Genomic DNA, 22,860 nt, shown 5'->3' with positions numbered 1-22,860 from the left:
GGCATCTGCTTGCCTCTACAAATCAGCTTCTGGTGCATGGGGAGATATTGTCTCAGCGATGACTACGGATGCGATTCTTTCCGTAAGGTCGAGCATGCTTTTTTTCTGAGAGAGAAGAGAGAGCGTGCTTATTGGGAATGCATTTTGCTGCTCATTATGTGGAGTGGGCATCATTGCGTTTGATATTGAAAGGCAGAGCCTTGATATGATCAGGAAGCCAGTGAACGCCCGTTATACAGTCTGCTATTCCTTTCAGCTCTTACGGACAAATGATGGTGGCCTTTGCTTTGCAGTTCTATCAAAACTGAGCATCCAATTGTGGAAGAGGAAATCAAACTATGATGGTGTTGTCGAATGGGTGCTGCTACAGAAATCCATTCAACTAGAGAGTCTTTTTCCATAGGGAATGCATAGTGACCTCAAACTGGCGAAAATGCTGGGGTATAATGAGGACTCAAATGCGATTTTGTTCTGGCTACGTATATTGGTGAATTTGTGTTCCAACTTGGCTCGATGTGGCACCAAAGGCCCATTATCCCTACAGAAGTTTCTTAACATGTTATAAGTTTCTTAATATGATGCGAGAATAACAAGACACATTATCCCTACAGAAGTTTCTATACTGCAGGTAATCCCTCTTGTGTTACAAAATCCATATGTGTTTACTGTAATATTATTCATGTGATTATTTGGCCGAGTAGATATACGGAGTATAAGAGAAAATCGAGATTGTATGTTTCTTTATTAGTCTGGCGATCTTATTGCAATGCAATTCTCTATATTATTGCCAAGCTAAGTGAAATGTAGAACTGAAATACAACCATAGCTATTGCTGCATGGCCATTGCTAAAATATGTTTTTGTGCTTGTGTACTTGTGTTGATCTTTTCAGCATTTGTTTTTCTATCAACTAGAAGCTGGCAATATAGGGTAACCATCTGATATGTGAATACTTAATCGGTTAGCACATTTCAATACTTAGAACTTGTTACTTTTTCCATTGAATACTGTTTTGTGGCAAGATAATGTTTAATTTTGTTGCCTACTCCGTGTCTTTGTTCTACTTGAAATAATAGTGTTACTTGGGTATAGCTACGTTTCCTTTTTGGAGAAAATTAGTGTTCTACTTGAAAAATAGTGTTCCATGTCACATTCTTTTTCATCTGAATGTGAAGCCCATGTCACCCTCTACCTTTTGAGCTGCAAAGAGTATTAACTTGAGAAAGTTAGTGATTTATTTTTATAACCTAGTCCAGTTCTAGACCTGCGATGGATAGTTTTCTTGTTCTGAATTGAGCTAAAAAGGTATTTCGTTCTGAACTGAATATGGACTGAATTGAACTAAAAAAGGCTGCGGGGGTCGACAGGGTCGTGATTTTGACTGCCCAATGGTGGGGCGACGAAGCTCGCACCCCGCAGGAGTACAGCTGGACAGTATACAAGCGCCTCTTTCACATCATCAGGGAGCACAAACCGCAGGTCGGTCACACCTTCTGTTTCTTGGTGTCCAACTACAGTTTTTGATGCTGCATGATATAGTTCTGCATTCTTGCTTTGTTTTACTGTACTAATTTTTTGTCCATTTCTATTTAAGTCAGCGTGTGCTGCGTTCACAATCAGTCACTGATTTCAAAATCAGATTATGAATCAATCTAGTTTAGCACGACATATAGGCTTAAATGGATAAACTGGTATGTTTATCACATGTTATGCATGGAGATGTATTGCATGGAGATGTATTGCAGAAATGATGTATCACACGTTAAAACGAACAGTACGCACAATTTTCATCATAAGATTCTAACAGAGGGCCCATCAGATAAATGTTAGTCGACAAGGTGCTACTTGATTGAATGATGACCTGTTGGCCACTCACAGCTGTTACCATTGGCCGACTAACCTTCTCGTTGGAAAAAAATTAGCCAACAAAGAGCACTCTTTGTTGATTTTAGGTATGTGAAAGCATCATATTATTGAAAAATTATTGTATACACTCATAGACTTGTCAAAATTTTGCGAATAAATAAAAATACTTGAAAAATTCTCTGCTGAGGTACGAGCTGGAGACATATTTCTCTGCTGGTGACATTGGACCGCAATTAAACTATCCATGATAGGTACGCCCATGTCCTATGTGCTGGACGGACAGGTGGTGGACAGTGCGTCACTAGAATTTATTCAAGAGAGCTTGGATCGATCAAGCATTGGCGGCTTTGGCCTGTCACAATCCTGTGCCATGCCCTATCATAGACAGTCTTAGGTTACCTATAGGCTGTCACTATACACTCAATGCATACTATTTGATTGTGATGTGTACATGCAACATTTAACATATACCGAAAATAAGATATTCCATATATACTTATGGGAAGACCATGTTAGGTTACCTATAGGCTGCCAGACAAATTTTTCGCGAAGACCAACATTATCTGCATTGTACAATGATGTAGGACTGGAAAAAACTGGGCGGCGGCCATGGAAAAATATGTGTTTATAGAAAAGGACATTTTTAAATTGGTTATAAAAAAATAAACTTAGCACTGAGTCTATGCAAGACTTGTCCTTAGGAAAACAGTGTATTTAAACTTTTTTTACTATTTTACCTTTGACCTGGTAGAGTATATAGCGACTGTTGAGTATTTATTTTTCTAAAACGAAGACTTAAAACCAGAGGATGACGGTGACTCAGATGGCAACAGCGACTATGACAGGGGAAGAAACAAGCGGATCATATCGAGTAGCTAGCAAATATGCGCTGTCCTCTCCGTGAATTGGTGTATCAAGCTTGACTGCTGTACTTATGTGGTCGTGTTGAATTGAATGTGGGCAAAAAGCCTCACTGAAGAAATCAATGAATGTTTCGTGCCGGTTTTGACAAGTCACCATAGTTGTGTCACCAAGCAAGGAATTAGCTCATCAGCTCAGCTGCAGAGACTATATAATGACGAATTTTTTTGCATCGCCAGGAGATCCAAATTCCAACCATCATCATGTCAGTGCTGCTTCTAAATCTCCTCTTCAACACAGTAGTACTTAACCTAGCAGTCTTGGCTGCTGGAGAAGATGAGTTTGTCTTCTCGGGCTTCAAGGGAGCTAACATCACTGTGGATGGCGTCGCCACGGTGACCCGGAACGGCCTTGTTGATCTCTCCAGTGGCCAAGAGACTCTGAAAGGCCATGCATTCTACCCTGCTCCTCTGCGGCTCCGTGAATCCCCCAATGGCACGACCATAAAATCCTTCTCCGTCTCCTTTGTATTCGCAATCTACCCCAACTACCGGCCCAGCCAAGGCATGGCCTTCTTCATCGCTAAGAGCATGGATTTCTCATCCGCTCTCCCCACGCAGTGGTTCGGCATCTTCAACAGTGTGAACCAGGGAAACTCCAGCAACCACATCTTCGCCATCGAGTTGGACACCGTCAACAACAGGGATCTACACGACATCGATGCCAACCATGTCGGAATCAACATCAACAGTGTCATCTCCAATAAGTCCAACACCGCTGGCTTCTACGACGACAAGACTGCCATCTTCAACACCTTGAACCTCACCAGTGGCAAGGGGTTGCAACTCTGGATCGATTACGAAAGGGAGTCGACACGAATCAACGTGACCATTTCTCCAGTGGGCGTGGCCAAACCAGCAAGGGCTCTCATCTCCGGCATCTACGACCTCTCAATGGTAATCACCGAGGACGCATATCTTGGCTTTGGGTCTTCGGCGGGCAGGGATGGAAGCCGGCACTACATACTTGGCTGGAGCTTTGGCATTAATAGGCCTGCGCCAGCTATTGACATGAAAAAATTGCCAAGACTTCCCCGTCTTGGTTCCAAGCCTCGGTCCAAGGTCCGGGAGATTGTATTGCCATTAGCAACAACCACTTTTGTTCTCGCCGTGGGAATCACCATTTTCCTACTTGTGCAAAGGCATCAGAGGTATGCTGAGCTACGGGAAGATTGGGAGGTTGAGTTTGGACCTCACCGGTTCCCGTACAAGGATCTGTACTATGCTACACAAGGCTTCAAGAACAAGAACCTGCTTGGGGTTGGTGGCTTTGGAAGAGTGTACAAAGGGGTGCTGCCAAAATCAAAACTTGATATAGCCGTGAAGAGAGTATCTCATGAGTCGAAGCAAGGCATGAAGGAGTTCATCGCTGAAGTTGTCAGTATAGGACGGCTTCAGCACCGTAATCTCGTGCAGTTACTCGGCTATTGTCGGCGACGAGGCCAACTCTTTCTGGTGTATGAGTACATGCCCAACGGAAGTCTTGACAAATACTTATATCATGGGGACCTGCGGCCTACTCTAAACTGGGCTCAAAGGTTTAAGATCATCAGGGGCGTTGCATCTGGATTGCTCTACCTTCACGAGGAGTGGGAACAAATTGTTATCCACAGAGATGTCAAGGCAAGCAACGTGCTCCTTGATGCTGAAATGAATGCCCGACTAGGTGATTTTGGTCTCGCACGGTTGTATGACCATGGCATGGATCCACAGAGCACGCACGTGGTTGGCACCATAGGTTACCTAGCTCCTGAGTTAGCACGCACTGGAAAGGTAACCCCTCTTACCGACGTATTTGCATTTGGTGTATTCATCCTTGAAGTCATTTGTGGACAACGGCCAATCAACCAAGATATACGAGGAAAACATCCCATATTAGTTGATTGGGTCCTTGAGCATTGGCGCAATGGATCACTCGTCGACACGGTGGATACTAAACTCCATGGTGAATATGATGTAAACGAGGCATACTTAGCACTCAAGCTAGGACTACTATGCTCGCACCCATTCATGGACGCCAGGCCTACCATGCGCCAAGTAATGCAGTACCTTGACGGTGACTGCGCAACACCAGAGCCATCATTACCAGTGGACACCAACTTCGAGATGCTCGCTGCGATGCAGAATGAAGGTTTTGACCCATACGTCATGCTGTATCCTTCTTCCACGGCAAGCCATGGTGCAGCATCCATTGTCTCAAGTGGAAGATGACCTGTGCCTTGGCCGGCCTTTTTGGTCCTCGTAAGCGCAGGGGTCTTTTCTGCAGCATCCTCCAATTTGGTCACTGTATTTCTGCTATGTGGGTTCTACCGCTGAACTTCTGAATATTTGTATGAAAAACTTGTTTTGTTACTGATGTACCTCCTTTATATCTTTTTCAAGGAGGTGGTACCCCTCTATTGTACGTATTCCCGGGTTAGTAGGCTCGCACCCCTATTGTAAAACCCCAGGCTTGTTACCTTATTCCCAGTCTTCTTCTAGTTATGATATCCTTCATATGCATGTGGTTATTGGGGGTTTTAGCAGTGCACCAAATAATATGTTAAATTCTAAATACATTAATGGTCATATATGACCCCTACGTGGTATCGAAAATTTGATACACCAGTACGAAGACCTGGTGAAAAATATAAATAAATTAGATACAAAATGATTTACAAATATGAATACGAACCAAAACAATCTACTCGCTGTGGATATCTGCAGCGTTCCTTCGGAACTTTGTCAAAAGGAACTTTGTGAAATGTCAAAGTGGATGTTAGTATGACGTTGACCTTGCCGAGAAAATTATAAAAAGCTATTTTGTGCGGATCAAAGTTGACTCAAAAGTTTGCATAGTTGGAAAGAACTGCACACGGAATTGAGATACATATTTCCATCGTAGGCGTACACAAATGCTGATATATCTTTTTATGCTGATTTCACCTTCCACATCCATAGTTTTTTGTTTGGTAATTGTATCTGATAGGGTATTCTACCTACGGAACTATTTGGGATTCGGCTTGATCCAACTTCCAGTATGGGGTTAAGAGCCCCCCCACGCCGAAATCCGGGGCAAATTTCGTCCGGATTGGACGTAAAATTGGCGTGGGGAGGACCAGTTTCCCAGCCGCGATCTCAGGCGAAGACGCCGATCTAAATTTGAAAAACGAAAGCTTGACGAAATACGGCTAAAAAGGACTGAGTTTAGACTAAATTTAACGATATTTACTATATAGAGGGCGAAGTTCATACATGGAGGCTGAATTCGAATATATTTCGACTTCGGCCGGGGGAATACAAATTTAAATATTAAAACACGGCGCTCTACATGCCGAAATGGCGGTAGAACACCGTGTAGTCCTCGTCGCCGTCGCCGCCATCATTGGAAAGTGGTGGCGCCGTCGGCGCCTGGCTGCTGGTGCCCTGGCCGGGGTCTCCCCACCGGCCACTGTCGCGCGGCGGGGACGACGATGGCTTGTACCAGTCGTCATCGGACTCCGCGTCGAGGTCGGTGACGGGGACGTGGCCGCCAGATGGAGGAGTCGCAGGCCGGCGGTAGCGAGCGACGTCCTCGAGGAGCCGAGCCTGCCGCTCCGCCTCCTCCTTCTCCCACTGCTCTCTCGACCAGGCGCATGCCTGGTCGAGGGGCATGGCGTTGTCGGCGGGGACGAGGTCCTGGAGGGACCTCGCCATGACGGCCTCGAGGATCGCGGCGTCCTCGGCGTCGTTGACCTCCTCCACCTTCACCTTCGCCGGCTTGTGCTTCCGCTCGCCGGAGGTGACTGGTTCGCGCTTGGGGCGGAGGAGGCCGCGTGTCGTCGAGGGCTCGCGGATGAGGATCCCGCCGCCGCTGCGCGCACGGTTGCTCGGCGGGGAAGGCGGCTCCGTTTTCACCGGCGCCCACGATGGCGCCGACCTGGAGATCGGCGTCGACCTCGACGCCGATCCGGACGACGAGGAGCTGGCAGCCATGCGCCGTGGCTGCCAGGAGCTTCACCGGCGGTGGCTCGCCGATGCCCTCGACAGCGGGGGCATCGTCAGAACGGGATAGTTGCGGCCCTTGATGTGCTCGAGGACGGCCTCGAGCGTCCGACCTGGCGCGCTCCACCAACGCCGGCGCCCCGCGGCGTTGTTGCGCGGAGGCGGAGGCGGCGGGTCGTCGTAGGCGGCGAGCTCCCGCTCCCACCGCCGCAGGAAGAACGAGTTCCACGCCGTGTAGTTGTCGGGGTGGAACTGTGGCTCGGCGCGGTCTTGGTCCGACAGCGTCAGCCGGACCTCCTCGATGGCGGCGTCGAGGAGTTGTCCATGGGGTGGCGGCGGGATTGGCACGCCGCCCGCACTTAGCCGCCACCCGCCGCCGGTAGGCCTCGTGTCCGGCGGGCAGGGGTACCCCGCCTGGTGGAGGAGGTGCCCCTCCCACGCGTGGAGCGACGGGCGGGGAAAGCCGTTGTTGGCCGCGTCGTCTTCCTCGTTGAACGACATGGATCTCGTCGAAGGGGAGAGTGGTGCTACGCGTCGCGGCGAGCGGGGTATTTAGGCGGGGCTGGAGCCGGCGATTTAATGCCGCGTGGATGCTACGCGTCCGCGGCGAGCTGACCGGCGGCAGCCTTTACTGCGCGCGAAAGACGATGCGTCTGCCGCTGACCGGCCGGGTCCACCTCTGCGGCGAAGCCGAAGCGAAAGCGCGGGAGAGATTTCTCGGCGTTTCTCGCGCTTTCGCTTCGTTCGGACTCCCCGAGCGCGCCCCGGTAGGCTAGGGTTGGCGTGGACTCGCCGGATGGATGAAGGCCCAAATCCGGGGAAAAACGAGGAACCGGGGGCGCGGCTGGGCCATTTTTCGCCGTCCGGATGGAAAAAAAGCCAGCCGGGGGCATGTTCGGGGAGACGAGTGGAGATGCTCTAAAGATACCAAGCAAATAATTCCAGCCCAAAATTTACATTCTTCCTCAATTATCGCCCTTCTACTCGATCCCACTAGAACATATACATATTTGGTCATATCGTATTTGAAAAGACGAATGAGGAGATAGAGAACTTGTAGGGAAAATAGAAGTCCTCACATTTCTCATATTTAATTTCGCCTACTAAACATTATCGTTTTTCATGTCCCACTTGTGTGCCATCCCGACTTGGCGACCCTTGCCAGCGGCATGTGTATGCCCATTGTCAATGTTACCACATGCAATGATGTTCCGCACTTTCAAGACATTGTTGCCACATGTCTACGAGGACGCCTAAGTGGAATCACCTAGGTCTGCACACGGGTTGCCTATGGTACTCTCCAACTCAAAAGTAGGGCCCTACAATAGAGGAGGAAAGGGATATCCGAGATTGACTGTAACACACCCCTTCTATGGGTCAAACAATCGGAGTGGGGAGTCTCGAGAGTCCAGATTACTGTTTATATTCTAGATACCACAACCATGCCAGTTTATACAATATAGATGTCCAAAGGCTGAGATGATATCCAATGTACAACTGAAATTAAGAAGTTACATGTTGGGAGATTCAACTGACCTGAAAATGATGCCTGGGCAGGTGTGCGAGCTTCCTATATTAGATATGTGTTCTTGAGTATATTCTTGTCCATGTATACTTTGGTTGTTCGGAAGTTAACCGGATTGGCCTGGAAAGTTGTACGGTTAAACACAGGTTGAAAGATCAAATTTGTTTGTTATGCCACCTGGATTGGACTGGTGCAAGAAGTTAAGTAGAGCAGAGTATATTTTGTTTTGTCGGAAGTTTCTACTGATAAAGATAAGATGAAAGACCAGCTGCTAATCCTACTTGTTTTCTGCAGTTAAATGTTGGACAGTGATGGATTGCTTGGAACACCTGAAATCACACGCAGTTGTGACTGATCTGTCCCCTTGCTCCGTAAGTGCCATTGAAAAGGCCTGCTGCCATGCGTCATTTTTGTTCGGACCTACCACATCCATAGTTTCTTTTAGATATAATTATATCTGACAGCGTTAGTATTCTGCGTAAGAAATTATTTGGGATTGGAAAATGACATCGACTCGATCCAACTTCCAGTATGGTCAAAGATACCAAGCAAATAATTCCAGTTCAAATTTTACATTCTTCCTCAATTATTGCCCTTCAACTTGAAAAGGCTTGCTGCCATGCGTCATTTTTTGTTCTGACCTAGAGGCTGCGCTGACAAATTCCTTAGTGGCATGTTATTGTGGTCTCCATTGGAGAGAAAAAAGAGAGGAAAACTCAAGAAAACATATCATCTCATGATGTCATTATCAGGCCACGCATTCAGATGGGATATGTGGCATGCACTTGATTTTGGGACGATTTGATGAAGTGGTAATAATATAAACTGCGTTGTACGTGTGTAGCTGCCGAACACCGCAAACAACTTTTCTCACTTCCATCCATATTGCTTCCCCTCTATGTACTTACTTGCAGCCTAGCTGTAGACATGGCCGCCAAGCTTCATCCATCCATCCTTGTGTACTTCATGTGCCTCATGATCCTCTCCCTTGGTCCAAACCATTTAGCTCCGTGCACTGCACAGGTGCAGTCATTCGTCTACTCCGGCTTCCAAGCAGCCGACATCATCCTGGATGGCTCCGCCATGGTCCAACCTGGTAGACTCCTCCAGCTGACCAACAGCTCCGACATCATAGGCTACGCCTTCCACCGGGCTCCCTTGCATTTCCGTGGCGGGACGGTACAATCTTTTTCGCTCTCCTTCGTCTTCGCCGTCCAATCCGAATTTGACAAAGAAAGCAGTGGCGGCATGGCCTTCTTCATAGCTCCGGGCAGGAACTTCTCCGGCGCCATGCCAGGCAGTTTCCTAGGCCTCTTCAACGCTTCCACAAACGGCAGACCCGACAACCACATCTTCGTGGTTGAGCTCGACACTTTCGGGAACGGGGAGTTCAAGGACATCGACAGCAACCATGTTGGCATCGACATAAATGGGCTGATCTCCATTGAATCCCACACAGCTGGTTTCTATGATGACGACACTGGTAGCTTCACAAACTTATCTCTGAATAGTGGGGATCCCATGCAAGTGTGGGTCGAATATGATGCGCAGACCACACAGATCGTATCGACTTTGGCTCCGCTCGGTGCTGCCAAACCTCACAGACCATTGTTTACAACCACCGCCAACCTCTCCGATGTGCTCCAGAACCTATCTTTTCTTGGCTTCTCGGGTTCCTCTGGCTCGCTCAGCACACTATACTCCGTGCTTGGTTGGAGCTTTGCCATGCATGGCCCTGCTCCGGCAATCAACATCACCAATTTGCCCAAGTTGCTTCGTGCCCATCGGGAGGCTCGATCTAATGTGTTGGAGATCGTCCTTCCCATTGCCACCGCAACGTTCATCACAGCCATGGGAATCACCATTTTCCTACTCGTACAAAGGCATCGGAGGTACGGTGAGCTACGAGAGGATTGGGAGGTGGAGTTTGGGCCACATCGGTTCTCGTACAAGGAATTGTACCAGGCAACAGAAGGATTCAAGGACAAGAACCTCCTAGGAGCAGGAGGCTTTGGGAAAGTACATAAAGGAGTACTCCCAGTATCCAAATTGGAAGTAGCCGTGAAAAAAGTGTCCCATGAGTCAAGGCAGGGGATGAAGGAGTTCATCACTGAGGTCGTTAGTATTGGCCGCCTTCGACACCGCTACCTGGTGCAGTTGCTTGGCTATTGCCGGCGCAAAGATGAGCTCATTCTGGTGTACGAGTACATGCCGAATGGCAGTCTTGACAAGTATCTGCATTGTGAAGAGTACAAGCCTACACTAGGTTGGACCCAGAGGTTTGGGATCGTAAAAGGGATCGCATGTGGCTTGTTCTATCTACATGAGAATTGGGAAAAAGTTGTCATACACAGAGATATAAAAGCAAGCAACGTGCTCCTTGATGGTGAAATGAATGGACGGCTTGGTGATTTTGGCCTTGCAAGGTTATATGATCATGGTACCGACCTACAAACCACACATGTGGTTGGCACCTTGGGTTACCTAGCCCCGGAGCTGCTACGCTCGGGGAAGGCTTCTCCTCTTACGGATGTTTTTGCCTTCGGCACATTCCTTCTTGAGGTAGCATGTGGACAGAGACCAATCAAGCAAGACAACGAAGACAAAGACGCTATGCTGGTGGATTGGGTACTCGAGCATTGGCACAACGGGACGCTCTTGCAAACTGTGGACACTAGACTCCAATGTAACTATGAGAAGGACGAGGCCAGCATGGTGCTGAAGCTAGGGCTCTTGTGCTTGCATCCGTTACCCACTGCAAGGCCTAGCATGAAACAAGTCATGGAGTACCTCAGTGGAGAGACCACATTACCCGAGCTGGCGCCCACACGTTTTAACTTCAACATGATGTCCATAATGCAAAACAGAGGATTTCGCCCATCCATCATGTCGTCTACAGACTTAACGACAAGCGTCGGCACATTTTCTGACCTCTCTGGGGGGCGATGATGACCTATGTTTGTGGTGTGATATATGAATATGTATCTGGATCTGAAATAATAGTGGTGTGTGTTATATATGAGTGATTGTATGGACGATAAATTAGTTGCCTTAGTATGATGCTACCAGGGGATGTATATCAATGGAGTGAAACCTACTAGATGCATAAGCCCTTTGTTGTAGCTTGATGTGCTTATTTTCACTAGAGCTTCTGTTTGTACCTTCGTTCCACTCAACATTATTTTGTTAGCACAGTGTGAAACTCACAATTCAAAGCCTACTTTCCACCATCTCACGCTGGAAATTTATTCACCTTATTACAGTTTCAGCCCGATGTCTGTGGCCTAGCCCATATTCCTCTCACTGCATAATTGTATCGCTTATCTGGGCCGGGATCCAAGCCTAGAAATATAAAAAATATAGTTGTCAGTTTGCCTTTGTGAACCGTTTGAACATTTTATTTTGATGACTACATACGTTTTCTATCTTTTTGTTTCTTAAATGTCGTTTGAGTATTTTGTCGTAACAAACATGTTGGTTCAAAATTACTATGATTTGGAATTTTTATTTGAGAACCTTTGTGTTGCTACGGGAACCACAATAAAATTATCAAGTATGGTTTGAAATATGTTAAATATTTCTAATACTCATGCCAGCTCTGGCTTGGCCTAGTATACAAATATGGGAGGCAGCGCAACCAGGAAGGCACGCAGAATACCCTAAAATTGTAGAAGGATCAAGGCTTAAACGGCTCTGGCTTCCCTGTCCCATTTCTTGTACCACCCTATTCCCATTCCTGTAATTTGAATCAGAAACAGTTGTATCTCTAATTCACTGCTGTAATCTATTCCAAATCCTAGACGAACCCTAATAGCGAGGCTACTGCACACCCTAGTTTCCATGATAAAAAGGCATGCAGCCAGGAAGTAGATATATGTAGGAATTTAATATGTGGCATATCCAATCAGTGTTAGTTCAGAGACATGATAAGGATCCATGATAAAAGAGGTAAAGATGGGGTCAGTGAACTTCTGATTGTTTGCATACTAGCTTATTTATTGTACCACAATCTCATTTGAAGCATTTTCTCAGCATTCCAAGCGTGACAAGCGTGCATCCTTCTTGAAGGCCGATCCATACGTCATTGTTTACCTGCCTATGTGTGAACTGTTGATGTTTCCCTCTCACTCCAACATTTACTAATTAGAAAAAACAGGTGAGAAATCTATTAGAAAGTAGACCAATACAATTTTCACGCTTCATCATTGAACATGTTTTTTTTTTCGATAAAGGAGCAAAGCTCCAGCCTCTGCATCAATAGATGCACACGGCCTCTTTTATTAAAAATGAAGATCCAAGTCTCAGTATACCATCACTTATTACAATCACGGAAAAACTAAAGTCGCAACAATAATCAACCAAAAGAAAATACGGCTAACAGAAGAGCTATGCATTTGCTATTCTATTAAGATGCCGCCACCCAGTAGCCTGGAAAAAGAAGTCCTGAGCAACTAGTAGCATCCGGTTGCATCCAATAACCATAGCCTCCCGCTGCTCCATAGGGAGAAGTAACACCCATTGCTGAATTGAATGCGCAGCTCGCCGGATAACCTGCAAAAAATTAGTCCCAGTTTGTTTGTTAAAGATCATATCATTTCTAGTCCTCCAAATAGCCCAACATAGGGCCGACACACCTATTCGAATCTTATGTTTATCTTCTTTCCTCACTCCATTCAGCCATCTACCAAACATATTAGTAATATTAGCTGGCGGAGGAATGTTATATGTAAGATACATCATACGCCAAATTATCTTCGCAAAAGGGCAATACACAAATAAATGATTTACAGTTTCTATGGAATCACAAAAACAACATTTTTGACAACCATTCCACTTCCGTTTGGCTAAGTTATCCTTCGTTAAAAGCACCTTATTATTAAGAAACCACATAAATTTTTTTTATCTTCAAAGGGATCTTTAACTTCCATAGATACTTTCGAAGGAAAATAGTATGCCCATTCATCATATCTAAATACATAGACTTAACTGTAAACACCCCCGAATCATTTAGTTTCCAAATAAAACTATCCGATTCAGTTGTTAAATTGATAGTAATTAATCTTTGGCATAGATGTAACCACTGTATCCACTTATTATCATTCAATCCTCTTCTAAAAGTAATATTAATAGGTTGAGTATCAAGCACAGTTGACACTAACACATTCTTATGCTGAATAATGTTATACAGAGCCGGATATTGATGGGATAGAGGCATATCCCCCAACCACACATCCTCCCAAAACCTAACAGATTTTCCATCCCCTACTCTGAACCGGCCTCGCTTAAAGAAATCTTCTTTTACATGCATGAGACCCTTCCAGAAAGGTGAATCAGTCGGTTTAACCTCTACTTGTGCCAATGTTTTGTTTTTAAGATATTTGTTACAGATGAGTTGTTGCCACATACCCTCCTCTGATAGGATTTTAAACAACCATTTACTCAAAAGACATTTATTTTTCAATTCCAAAACCTCAATACCCAACCCCCTTGATCTTTTGGTCTACACAAAATACTCCATTTAGATAGCCTATACTTCTTCTTATGCTCATCAGATTGCCAGAAAAAATTGGATCTATAAAAATCAAGTCTCTTCCTCACCCCAATTGGGATCTCCAAGAAGGAGAGCATAAACATTGGCAAACTTGTAAGGACCGAATTAATTAGCACCAATCTATCACCATATGATAGCAATTTACTACGCCAACCCCCCAATTTGGAGGCAAACCGGTTCTCAATAGGATTCCATTCCGCATTCCGCAAAGTTCTATAATGTACCGGAATTCCCAAGTATTTCAAAGGTAGCGTTTCTGACTCACACCCAAATATTTGCCTATACTGATCCTCCATATCCTTAGATTTACCAAAAGTAAAAATCTCACTCTTATGGAAATTAATTTTTAAACCCGATAATTCTTCAAAAATACATAAAATCAATTTCATATTAACGGCCTTCGCAATATCGTGTTCCATAAACAGAATTGTATCATCCGCATATTGTAAAATGGAAATTCCCCCGTCAATAAGGTGCGGTAACAAACTTTCCACTTTACCTACTTCCTTCGCTCTAGCAATAAGAATCGCTAACATATCAGCTACAATATTGAAGAGAATTGGGGATAAAGGATCGCCCTGTCGTAGGCCTTTCCTAGTTTGAAAATTATGTCCAATAACATCATTCACTCTTATTCCAACACTCCCACCTTGCACAAATTGCTTTATCCTATCACACCATATCGGATCAAAACCCTTCATACGATAAAACTTGTTGCAAAAAGGGCCATTTGACTTTATCATACGCTTTTTTGAAGTCAATTTTAAAAATCACCCCATCTAATTTTCGTCTATGCATTTCATGTATTGTCTCATGAAGGACAACAACACCTTCTAAAATATGTCTTCCAGGGATAAACGCTGTCTGTGTCGGTTTGATAACTTTTTGAGCTACCTCCGAAATACGATTTGTGGCGACTTTAGTAAAGATTTTAAAACTCACATTGAGTAAGCATATAGGTCTGTATTGTTGAATTTGAGTTGCATTTTCCTTTTTCGGTAATAGAGTGATTACTCCAAAATTCAATTTATAAAGTGGTAGTTCCCCTTTCTGAAAGCTCTCAAATAAAGCCATCAGATCAAAATTAATTACTCCCCAAAAATGTTGATAAAACTCTGCCGGGAAACCGTCTGGTCCAGGTGACTTATTATGTTCCATTTGAAAAATTGCATCATGAACCTCCTCCATCGAGAAGTTTTCAATCAACACCTGATTCTCTTCCGCTGACAATTGCGGGATATCATCAATTATTGCTTTCATCAAGCACAACCGAGCTATGCTCTGGATTACCAAAAAGTTTTTTATAGTATTCTGAAATATACACCCTTAGATTATCATCACCCACAATAGTTCCTTCCTCTTGCTCCAATTGATAAATTTTCTTTTTCCTGTGTTTACCATTAGCTATAAGGTGAAAATATTTGGTATTATCCCCCCCTTCTTGAATATATTTAACTTTAGCCCTTTGTGCCCACTTGATCTCTTCGTCTCGTCGAAGCTTATTTAACTTTTCATTAGCTATCTTTAGCTCATTACGCTCCCCCTGTGATAGCGGTATCATTTCCGCTTTAATATCTAGCAAATCAATAATACTCAGAAGTCTCTCCTTCTCCTTCTTATATTTTCCACTCAAATTTCTCGCCCAACCACGTAAGAAGCGCCGTAAATGTCTTATTTTGTTTTGCCAAGTTTGAATGGGACTTTTCCCAATGGGGCCGGCTGCCCATTCAGCAGCAATGAGCTCATCAAACCCCTCTTGTTCAAGCCAAGCCAACTCAAAGGAAAACCGTGATTTTTACCTATATGCGCTTGAATCCCCACATCAATCAAAAGCGGAGTATGATCAGATCCCGTGCGTGACAATGCCCGGACCGTGACCAAAGGGAATTTCTGTTCCCACTCTACACTCGCAAGAACCCTATCCAATTTTTCATATGTAGGCGTTTGTCTTCTACTAGCCCAAGTGAATTGCCGACCCGACAACGCAATTTCTCTCAAATTGAGGCTTTCAATAATCGCATTAAAAATAAAAGGCCAGCGGGGGTTAAAGTTATCATTACTTTTTTCCTCCGGTTTCCTCAAGATGTTAAAATCCCCAGCTAATAACATAGGTATTGTCTCTGATTCACAAGTCCTGACCAACTCGGCAAGAAACTCATATTTATTTTTATCTTGAGCCGCCCCATACACCGGCACAAGAAGCCATTGAAAACCATCAATTTTAGAAGTAATAGACAACTTGACACAATAATCTCCACTGTCAACTCTATTGACCACCAAAGTTGTTGTATTAATCCCTACTAAAATTCCACCCGATCTACCATGTGGCGGCAAACAAAACCAAGGAAAATTTTTACCCGCCGCCAACTCCCTTAAAAAATGCACCTCAAAATTAGATCTACCAGTTTCTAGCAAAGCAATAAAATCCAGGTCATACTCCCTAATCGATTCCTTCACAAACAGATGTTTACCCGGGTCTCGAAACCCTTCACTGTTCCATGTCATACCCTTAAGATTTGTCATTGTAATTTTGATGGTTTGAATCTAACACGGTTACTTCTCCTAACATTTTCTTTATCATAAGACTTCTTCTTTCGAATCTTTCTCTCCCTAGTAATGACCTTGGGCTTCTCTAAAATCTCGTCACTTAAAAAATCCTCCTCGGCTTCTAAATCGTCACACAAATCAGAGGCACGGGAAACCATCATACAATTTAGTGCCAATGAATCATTACATTTTAACAAAGTGATTGATCGTTGTTTCTCAACATCTTTTATTATCTTAGCCGATTTAGTGCACTCAGAAAGAGAAACGCCTAACGAAACCCCTAACACTCTAGCATCATCAATTATTTGCTCATCCGAAAAAGAATTAATAGATGTTTGTATTAATGATGACATACCTATCACTGGCATCTCGGCTCTTTTCTGTGCAATCATAGTCGCCCTCTCCATTTGCGTCATATCCGCATTATTCTGAGTCCGCAGTCTTCCACTCGACCGCACCTCGCGCAAAGCCTCCTCCTGAATCCCTCCGAAAGCAACAATCTGCTCATAAGTATGTTGCCCTATCATCGGCCCATTCTTCTTCTTATGATCAGAGATAGTACCAGGGGCCATACATCCCTGTTCAAAATAATTTTTAGACTGAAAAACCGAATCAGAATTATATAACACAGCCCCTACATGAACTGAATGTTTCACCTTAGATAACTTGGTCGGCGTGATCGACGTCGCGCCCAACTGCATGGCCTTGAGAGGCACGCCATGCATACCAGGCTGCCCTCCAACTCGGCCAGAATCTTGGCCTGCTGGTGCCGAAGGCGAGCTAACAGCGGCAGCGCTCCGAAAACCCGGCGCCGCGACGGCCCGGCCCACGGCTGCATGAATCGGGGCAGCCGCCGCATGCACGCGCGGCCTGTCGCCTCCGATCGACGTAACAGCAGCCTCGGTACCTCCCTTCTGCACAGCTGTACTCCCCATCTGGTTGGCTAAAGTTTGAAGCATAGATGGTGATAAGTTGACGACAGGCTTAGGCATACACTCGCCTGCCTTGTCGGCCACTTCGCTGAAAGAATTAAACAACACTTTTGGACTTAAGCACAAAGTATTCGAAGCATACGAAGTTTTTTTAACACCGCAAGTAATATCATACCTATTCGTTTGGGGTTGAGTCAGTATCATAGCATTCTTCCCCACTGTATTATCAATCCCATTTGTTGATGTGCCAGAACCATTTTTATTAGCATCATTCTCCCCCACATTCTTAGTTCGCTTGTTATTTCTGTCCAGCTCATCCCTCTTCTGGTTATCCGGAGCCTTAGGATCATCATCCCCACCCTCACCAGGAGCCTCTGACATAGTAACATCAGAAGGTGCCGCATGTTTCCCCCCTTCCACTTCAAACCTCAATCTGAAGAACTCATTCTTAATTTTAAGATCCCAAGTATCTGGTATGAGAGCAGTATCCAAACAAGTAATAAACATACGAAGGACATTGTACTGTCGAGTAAAGACTATATCAACCTCCTTAGTCTTTCCAAACACATCCCCCAGAGCCCAAAGAGCAAGGTAGTCATCCAACGCCACTGGTGGTAAGCCATGTACCCTCACCCATACATCCTCCGGCACCCAAACTGGCTCAACCTCCTTCTTCCAGAAATCAAAAGATAAAATAATAGTCGAATCTGGCACATGAAAACGCCCAAAGTGTTGAACTCGCACTAATTCAACCTTACTAGGAAAATTCACCTTGAACACATTTTCTTCGACTTGTTGAACCTCCCACTGATATGTACTATCTGGTACAACCCACTGCAAGTGTGTAATAAGTTGTGCTACTGATACCTCCACTCTTCCTAAGCGCGTGTTCTCGACCCTAGGCCGAACAGAAGTAGAGAGAGGAAGCTCCCAAAAAGACAAATCCGGGTGCCCCGATCCATACATTGCTATTCTTTTCCTGGGAGCCTTATGCAGAGGGCAATCTTTAGTTGCATGGTCTGGTTTTTGGCAACAATCGCAAAGAACAACCTCACAATCATTCAAGAAATGACCATTCTGCCTACATCTAAAGCAACTAGGGCCCTTCTTTTTATTTGCAGCAACAAACTCAGCCTCACTCATACCTTCAAAGTCCTCAACATTATCCTTACCTCCAATCCCCGCAACGGCTAACAAAGCATCCTCAGCTCGTTGTGGTTGTGGCACCAAACTCGGAACAGGCTGCACCGGCGTGACCCTTGCAAACCCAGGCTGCCGAAGCACATTTGGCACCGGCTGCGCCCTCCTATTTTTCGGCTGCTGGTCAGAGTTCTGAGGATTCTGAAATTCTGGTCGTCCGGCGAGCTGACGAGCAAACGCCTCCGCCGCCTCAGAAACCAACTTTTGCTGCAAATCCGATAGCCCCGGCACCATGGCAGCATACCCGCCATTGGTACTCCTAACATCAGCACTATTATTCGGAACAAAACGACGAGAGTTGTAATTGTTGTACCCATAATTGCGTCTCCCATCATACTGGTTGCTGAAACCATTGTGATGCCGGCGATCACCGCGGTCACCGCCGCTGTTTGGACGCGCCGCACCAGCCCGAAAGACACCGTCGCCGAAGACATTGGACTGGTTCGCCTCACCAGCATCCGATCCGCTGTTCGCCGTGCCGCTAGAGCTCCCTTGGAAGTAGTTTGCCCCACGTCCAGCAGCGAAACCATCATGCCATCCCGATCCACCACGGCCACCTGGTGGACGTCCCCTGTTAGGCTGCCCACCGCCCCGATTTGCCATCAGTGGTAAGATCGGAAGAGCTTTCTGTGTGGAACAATGTGTCTGCGATATGGAAGACGATGGCGGCGAAACAGGAATTGTGCGGGCCAAACTTTTGGTGTTAAACCCTAATCGATAGCGAACCCCCCGAGCAAATTGAGGGATCCTTGCCAAAGATCGATCGATCTGACGAACCAGGCCCATACGACCCGATGCGTCCCGAACAGATAATTCCTCGCCCAATTCTGAGCCCATCCGGCCTGTTTTCAAAAAATTTGAATTTGGAACAGCAAGATCACAACGTCGTCTCTGTCGTGTATCAGATCCCACCGGCGGCCATACTCGACGCCGACGAGATCTTACCAGTTTCTTGTTGCGTCTCTGAACCAAGATCCACTCATCAGGATCAAAATCATCGAGAAAGAAAGTCGTCGGTGACAGGACCGGCGTCCTGCATTTGATCATCATCTCCGACTCCGGCGTAGGAGTCAGAGACAAAAGATTAGAACGAAAGGGAGAAGTAGATGGAGGCGTACCTGGTCTAAGCGCCAGCGCCGCCGCACACTGCCGCTGCCTCTTCTGCTCCCTTCTATCGACGGCGGACAGAGTGGTCGACGCAAGATCCCGTCCATCATCCTCCACCGGCGTACTGTAGTACAGAGCCAAGGATGATGTCGTACCTGCTGCCGGAGACTCGTCGTCGGAATCTTCCTCCGGCGAGATCGCCCAGAATCGCCCTCGCGTCGCCTCTAAAGGTCCTCCGCTATTTCCGCTCATTTCTCTCCAAACTTTCCATCCTACTTCTTACGGTGGCCTAGGATAGATTCAAGATAATTTACACGTATGCAACATGGTATGGTGGCTTGGCCTAGTATAGATTGAAGATATACACGCATGGAATATGTATGGTGGCTTAGGATGCCTCGAGACTATCGTACGTAACAGGCTTCTTGTATCTTTTAGCCACTCATATTTACCTTCTTTCGAGGATCAATGCTAAAGTTCAAAATGAGGCTACAATTAATCAGTAAGTATATAAGACTGTAACTCACAATGCTAATTAAGTGAGACACAGGGGTAACTCCCAAAGAAAAGCCAAGACAGGAGAGTAGAGAAACAACAATAATTCAAGCGAAATGTACCCATTGATTGAAGATTGTTGAGAGATGTAAATATAAAGTATTATAGGGACTATATTGAAAAGTGTGGCATGTATGTAAACAGAGGAGAGACTAGAAGAGACTAGTTCTCCCAGGAAAAATCCCAAGTCGCTTGAAGCCATGTTCAGATGAAACCCCCAAATCCCACCTGAAATTCCTCAAATCCTTTTCTTACAAGACAACATGGTATCAGAGCAATTAGATCCAGTGCGATTCTAGTGTGATTTCCCTTTTTTCTCGTCAAATCGCGGTGCTGTGTCGCCGTCGTAGTCGTTCGTGAGCAGGGGGAGTTGTCGTTCCGCCAGCCAGGGGTTGCCCCGGACGGGCTGCCGCACAGCCGGTGTCAGTCGTCATCCACGAAGCTGCATCGCTCAGTCGTCGTCGAGTTGTCTGTGGTGTGGTCGATATCTCAGAGCTCCAAGTTTGTCCTGCTGCTCCTCCTTGCAATTTGAGTCTGTACGTGCTGTTGTGCCTTGCCTTGCTTGCTATTTGTCTTCAAGCTACAGAGAAGCATAGTTATCACTTGTATTTTTCACATCTTCTGCTGACCCGCTCTAGTGTGCACTAGTGTGTTTTAGCTCACAGGATTATGGGTGATGCTAGTAAAGACAAGATGGGGGACTCTAGTATTGAGAAACTTTGTGAGAGCATGCCGAAAGTATTTGCTCAGTTCATGGAACAGGCACAATTAAGATCCAGTACTACTTCTGAAGGCTCCAAAATTATTTTGGAACAGAATCCTGTCAAGTTGTCTGGACCTGGGGATTATTTCAGTTGGGCTCGTCATGCTTCTCTAATATTAGGATCACATGGTCTCCTTAAGTTCCTAAACGATGATGGAGAGAAATCAGTACATGGGGATGCAGCGCAAGAGCAGTGGGAACAAAATCAACAACGTGTTATGGTTTGGTTGTTGGGATCCATGGATGCATCAGTACTGCGAGAGCAAGTTGAGAACCTTCAGACTGCAGCTGAGATTTGGAATGAAATTGAAAAACAATTCTCAGGAAAGTCTAACAAGATGCAAGTGTGTAGGATACTTCATGAGATGAGGTATATCAAGCAAGATGAAAAATCTGTAACGGAGTATGCAGGGGAGCTAAAGAAGCTATATAGGGACCTTGAGTTCTTCCGCCCATTTAAACCACATGATCCTAGAGATCTATTGCTTCTTCGTGAGTGATTCGAACCATTGCTTGTGCAGATTTTTCTTGAAGGTTTAATCTCAGAATTCCACCTTCGTCGTGAAATGATATTTTCAGCCCCGGAGTGGCCAACCTTGGATGAGACTATTTCTAGCATTCTTGAGGAAGAAACTCGCCTAACACATCAGTCACCCACAACAAGAGCTACTGATTCTCGTGCAGCTTTGTCGCTTCATACAATGCCTCCAGCTGCTTCACTCTCCAAGTTTGGTATTCAGAAAAAGGGTAAAGGAGTATGTGAACATTGTAAGAGGCCAGGCCATATAAAGGAGAACTGCTACGAGCTGCATGGTTTCCCTGATCCTAAGTCATTTTGTGATCATTGCAAGAAGCCCGGCCATACAAGAGATGGATGTTATAAGCTGCATGGTTATCCAAATGAGTGGCAGCAAGGGAAGTTCAATTCCAATAACACTCGACCGAGTCAGCAAAACCGGGCACATCAGCAGAACCGGACACATCGGCAGAACCGGGCACATCTCACTACTTCTACAGGTGAATTATCAGGCTCAGCTGCACAAGCTCTCGAGGAATTCAAGTCAAAGCTCATTCTCGCTGACAAAGATGTAGCCACAGCAGGTCCTTCTAGCTCTATCTCTAGTTTCTGTGCTGGTGCATATACAGGTATGAATAACCAATCAAACCCCAATAATAATTATCCCATTCCTTGGATTATTGACACGGGGGCTACCAATCACATGTCTGGTTCTCCAAAAGAGTTCAAGACATATTTACCTTGCTCTGGAAAAGATAAAGTTCGTATAGCAGATGGATCCTTGAGTCCAAGGATCCATTGATTGCACACCTTCCTTGACTCTAGAATCTGTTCTTCATGTTCCTAACTTTCCTGTCAATCTACTTTCCGTCAGCTCCATTTCCAAATCTCTTAATTGTGGAGCTTGGTTTGAACCTACTTTTTGTTTATTCCAGGACCTGAAGACGGGGAGACTTCTCGGGACTGGGACAGAGCGTGATGGGCTGTACTACCTGGACAATGGAGCTGGTGCTCTTGCTCTTGCTGCTTATTCCTCCTCTAAAGATGAGTTACTTCTGTATCATCGTAGACTAGGCCACCTATCTTTCGAAGTTATGTCTCGATTATTTCCGTCCCTTTTGTCATCTTGCTCTCGAGGGCAACTTGTGTGTGATGCGTGTGAACTAGCTAAGCACACACGATCCACCTACTCGAGTAGTGGAAAAAAAGTATGTCTGCTTTTGAGGTTGTTCATTCTGATGTTTGGGGCCCTAGTGATACCCCATCAATTTCTGGACACCGCTGGTTTGTGACCTTTATTGATTGCTTCAGTCGATGTACTTGGCTTTACTTGTTAAAGCAAAAGAGTGATGTTTTTTCTACCTTCCAAGATTTCTATGCTCTGGTTAGCAAACAATATGGTGCTAATGTGAAAG

General features: G+C 45.5%; 2 protein-coding genes across 2 annotated transcripts; both read left to right on the top strand.

The window, feature by feature from the left end:
* Window positions 1-2,989: 2,989 nt before the first annotated feature.
* On the top strand, window positions 2,990-11,222 carry LOC124647219 (L-type lectin-domain containing receptor kinase SIT2-like). The gene is made up of 3 exons (XM_047187188.1): window positions 2,990-4,613; window positions 4,707-4,938; window positions 9,188-11,222. The coding sequence occupies exons 1-3, from the start codon at window positions 2,990-2,992 to the stop codon at window positions 11,220-11,222; spliced, it is 3,891 nt and encodes a 1,296-aa protein (XP_047043144.1).
* A 9,945-nt stretch (window positions 11,223-21,167) lies between these two features.
* LOC124647218 lies at window positions 21,168-22,807 on the top strand. Its single transcript, XM_047187186.1, has 3 exons — window positions 21,168-21,420; window positions 21,508-22,074; window positions 22,381-22,807. Exons 1-3 carry the CDS (start codon window positions 21,168-21,170, stop codon window positions 22,422-22,424), a joined length of 864 nt encoding a protein of 287 aa, XP_047043142.1. The 3' UTR covers window positions 22,425-22,807.
* The last annotated feature ends 53 nt before the right edge of the window (window positions 22,808-22,860 follow it).

Source organism: Lolium rigidum, chromosome 4, assembly GCF_022539505.1.
Source record: "Lolium rigidum isolate FL_2022 chromosome 4, APGP_CSIRO_Lrig_0.1, whole genome shotgun sequence".
Classification (NCBI taxonomy): Eukaryota; Viridiplantae; Streptophyta; class Magnoliopsida; order Poales; family Poaceae; genus Lolium; species Lolium rigidum.
This window is presented reverse-complemented; position numbering and strand designations above follow the sequence as displayed.